The sequence below is a fragment of the Macrobrachium nipponense genome, chromosome 4 (genome assembly GCF_015104395.2).
Source record: "Macrobrachium nipponense isolate FS-2020 chromosome 4, ASM1510439v2, whole genome shotgun sequence".
Classification (NCBI taxonomy): Eukaryota; Metazoa; Arthropoda; class Malacostraca; order Decapoda; family Palaemonidae; genus Macrobrachium; species Macrobrachium nipponense.
The window spans coordinates 14369073-14373590 of record NC_061100.1 but is presented as its reverse complement, the minus strand read 5'-3'; the positions used below and the strand labels follow the sequence as shown (position 1 = coordinate 14373590).

The window sequence follows — 4518 nt, the reverse complement described above, 5'->3', positions numbered from 1 at the left end:
GGGTGGCCCGGGGGGAATGGTGCAACCATCTGCTGCACCTAGCAAGCAATGGAGATTGGGGGGAGCGGTGGGGGCAGTGGTGATGGGAAGACCACTACCAGTGGATGGAAGATCCTGAGTAGTTCACTTCCCATGGATGATGGTGGGCAGTGCCATCCATACTGACGTCTGCAGGAAGACAGTCTCCTGCACAGCATTTAGACTGAGCTTCTCTCTCCTGATGTGCAGGGCTTCACAGAGGCGTGGGCACCAATCATCGTCTCCCCAGTATTTTTTCCTGGGGATCGTCTCCCTAGCTCTTTTCACAGGGATTCGTCACCCCAAACTTCTTGGGGAATCCTGATCTGCGCAATCTCATTAGGCTCCTTCATTAGATTCATCATCGGAGTCATCATCAGACTCCACAACTGAATCATTATCACATTCATCTTTTGATTCTTCATCAGACATAGCATCAAAATCCTCATCTGATTCTTCAAGATATTCCTCGCTAGAAATATCTTCCCAAGTGTCATCATCATTAACCTCCTCATCCAGTTCTTCATCATCATCCTCCTCATCCTCCAATTCTTCGTCTCCATCGTCCTCCTCATCCTCCAATTCTTCGTCTCCATCGTCCTCCTCATCCTCTAATTCTTCATCTTCATCGTCCTCATCATCCTTGTAATTATCTAGATAATCACTATGGGAACATTCCATTAATTCAACATCAGAATCATCCTCTGAATCAGATTCAGAATCATCCTCTGAATCAGATTCAGATTCGTCATTAGATTCAGATTCTTCATCAGAATCAGAATTATATTCACAGTCCGAATCACTTTCTGATTCGTCATCCTCTTCATCATCTAACCATTCTGGTAGGTTAGCATTCCCAAATACTTCAGCTGCATACTCTTCAGCAGCTTGCCTGGTGTTATCATATTTATTCTTCTTCTTTTTATTACTTAATAAATCATTTGCATAATTAATTTGAAGCATCATTGAATGTGCACAGTCTTTGTCATCATCTTTGTGCTTATCAGGGTGGTATTTTAGGGCACTCCTCCTGTAGGCCTTTCTTATTTCATCCTGACCAACATGTGTTTCAACACCTAGAACTTTGTAGGGGCAACCATATGGTTGCATTCTCTCCAGGTCTTCAGCAAGCGATATTAAGTATTCTCCCTTTTCAGCCTCTTCTTCTAGTCTTGTAAATTCAGAAATGGCATCTCTGTGTCTCCCTAGTAATAAGAAGCACAAGCCAAGTCGTAACCTGCAGTCTTCCTCGTCCTCATCCACGGCAAGAACACTGAGGAAACATTCGCATGCCTCCATCAACCTTCCAAGACTGCATAAAATATTCCCTTTAATTCTGGCCAAGTCGACGGACACCCAAGGATAGAGACATCCAAGAGACGTGGCCAAAGCAATATTTTCCAGGGCAGTTTCAAAGTCCTTGGCATCAACAATTCCCGGAAGAGCTTCCCAGAGCATCCTTTGCTGTACAAATCTTTGTGCTATCAATGCCCTTGGGTGATTTGGGCATACTTCCAGCACCTCCGACAAAAGCATTCTGGACTTACAGAACTCCAAATTGCATGCACTGAGCAAAGCTGACTCTATTTTCATAACATGAGTCTCCTTGAACTCTTTGGGAAGTTCATCGAGCACTTCCTGGGCCTCCTCCGTCCTGGCTAGTGCCAACAAGCATCTTACTTCCTTGACACGACACTCTAACTCGTTGCCATACTGCTTTACAATAATTCTCAGGAGAGCAAGAGCAGAATCGAAATCTTGATCAGCAACACATCGGTCTGCCTCAGATTTGAGCGCTGCTCGACGATCAAGTGTTTCTTTTTGAATCAGCCTATGCTCTGCCTCTCTGAGCTTGGCCTCTACCTCCTGCGCCTTCTCTTCAGCCTCTTGAAGCTTATCTGTCGCCTCGTGCAGCTGTCTGGATACTTCGTCAAATTCTTTCTGCAACGTTCCTCCCAAATTTTCAGAGTTCTGACCAGATGTTGCATTCCTCAGTTCTGACAGATTTTCAACTCCACATATATCTAGATCTTGCAACATCTGGGTTAAATCGCCCCACTGCCTTGAGTAATAATTGGTCCTCTCTTGCTGGGCCCTCTGATATTGCTCCGCTTTTCTATTCAGCATGTAATCAAGCAGGTCTTTGTCCTTTTCTTTCCCCTGCTCCTCTTCAGTAATGTTTTGTTGATGCTCATTTCCATGCTCGAGTGCAATGTGTTCCAGATGGAAATTCCTCTCAGCAATTCCATGCAGAAGTTCCATCAGCATATATTTATCTTCATTCCTTAAAGTTTCTTCTTTCATTCTCTGCTGTTCTCTGGCACGTTTCTGTTCCTTGAGTCTGTCTTCTTCTTGTATTTTGCATTTATCTTCCCACATTTTACATTCTTCTCTGAGTTTTTGAAGGTCCTGCTGATGTTCACTTTCCCTCTTTTTTAGAGAAAGGACCTCCTCTTTTAATTCATCATTCCTGTTCTCCAGCTGTTCCCGGAAAAGGATGACCTTTCTTTCGTTTCCTTTCGCTTCAACTAACAAGCTCTCCATTTCCTTTTCGCGCTGGAGAGCAACCTCGAGTTTCTCATGAAGGCTTTCAATCATCTCATCCTTCTTCTGGATTTCTCCTTCATAGTAAACTCTAAGATTGTTTTCTCTTTCCTCTATGATATTGATGCAATGTTCCATCTCCATCTGTGCCTCTTTCAGTTCTGCCAACAGTGATTTCTTCTGCATATGATCTTTTTCAATCATCTTGGTCAATTGTTGGCGTTCGAACTTCAATCTTCTTCCTTCGCTTAATAAATCGTCTATTTGGCGATCTTTCAGCAGGAGCAATTCTTCCATCTCAAGCTCTCGTGCTATGCCGTCTTCCAGCAAAGCCTCCGCCTCCTTCTCAAGACGGAGAGCACTTTCAAGTTCGTCGTCCATGTTCTGGTTTTCGATTTCCAATTCATTTATCGTATCGGCCATTTTTCGGAACTCCTCTTCGTATTGATCTGAGAGTTCTTGTAGCATCCTGTCCTTTTCATCTAGCATATCATTTAACTTCCTATTTTCGGCCTCCGCGTCATCCTTTTGTTTGCCTAGGTCGCATTCGGTTCTATCGTAAAGTTTCTTGAGGTCTCCGTATTTCTTGTAAGCAAATAATCCAACAGAAGCCGCCGCAACGCAACAAGAAACAATCGCTGCGGTGACTCCTGTGGCCAATCCAAGATCAAATACCGGGTTCTCCTTTGGCACTTTTGTCAAGACGATGCCAACGTCGAAATCCGTTCCAGGTATAACAGTATAATAGGAAGCAACTTCCTCAACAATACTCCTAGGAGCTGGCATGTAGCTAGCAACTAGTCCAAACACATTAGAACACAATGAATTAATAAATGAAATCATTTTGATTCGTAAAGTTCCAACTACCCGGCACTTGGCCTATCTTTAGAATCTGCCACATCCCGGAAGATGGAATCTCCGGCCTCAAACAAGTCTTCAGAATCCAAAGCAGACTTCAGATGCCTGGCCAGTCTCCAAACGAGGATTCCTCTTCTCTAGGGGAATTCCCTACGAGAGTCATGGATAATGGACTCGTCTGAAGACTTTCTCGACTCTGCTTTGACTCCAGGAGGCGCCTCCTCAATCACTTTTGAAGCCGTGTTCCCTTCCGGACTCTTTGAAGTGTGTGAAATGTTGAGGAGATATCCTAAAACGCTGTTGAAAGTCCACTTATAGACTGGGAAAAGCAAATATCCTCGAATTTTGCCATTGTTCATAAAAAAAATTCTCTTTAACGGAGGAGATATAAATATCGCTTACATTCGATTCAAAACCCAATGTGCATACACACACACACACACACACACCACACACACACACACACACACACATATATATATATATATATATATATATATATATATATATATATATATATGTGTGTGTGTGCGCACACACACACACACACACACACACACAGATATATATATATATATATATATATATATATATATATATATATATAATATTGTGTGTGTGTGTGTGTTTGTGTGTGTATCTGTTCTCACTTTACCATTGTTTGTTCAATACCATTGCTTCTAATTTAGAAGAAAGATGAAAGTTAACTGTAACCATATAATAATAATAATAATAATAATAATAATAATAATAATAATAATAATAATAATAATAATAATAAAAACTTTATCAAAAGTAATGGCTACTTCAGCTACTCTTGTAGAGATTCATCTCTATTTGCCGAATAGCGGCTTTTTCCGTGCTACTTAAACAGGCTATAGTAGAGTGCCTATAGAGGTCATTATCAAATAGTGTCAAAATAGGTGTATATATTTGAATTTTACAGATAAACTGTGATGCCATAGTCATAGTCTATCTGTAAAATTCAAATATATATACCTATTTTGACACTGTATTTGATCATGACCTCTATAGGCGCTCTACTAGCCTGTTTAAGTAGCACGGAAAAAGCCGCTATTCGGCAAATAGAGATGAATC

The 4518-nt window shown here is 41.5% G+C and overlaps 1 protein-coding gene across 1 annotated transcript; it reads right to left on the bottom strand.

The window, feature by feature from the left end:
* Positions 1–357: 357 nt before the first annotated feature.
* On the bottom strand, positions 358–3641 carry LOC135211278 (A-kinase anchor protein 9-like). Its single transcript, XM_064244596.1, has one exon. The coding sequence runs from the start codon at positions 3403–3405 to the stop codon at positions 358–360; it is 3048 nt and encodes a 1015-aa protein (XP_064100666.1). The 5' UTR covers positions 3406–3641.
* Between the last annotated feature and the right edge of the window lie 877 nt (positions 3642–4518).

Coding starts and splice junctions, on each gene's coding strand:
- LOC135211278 (XM_064244596.1), bottom strand. CDS start 3,405: ATGATTTCATTTATTAATTCATTGTGTTCTAATGTGTTTGGACTAGTT.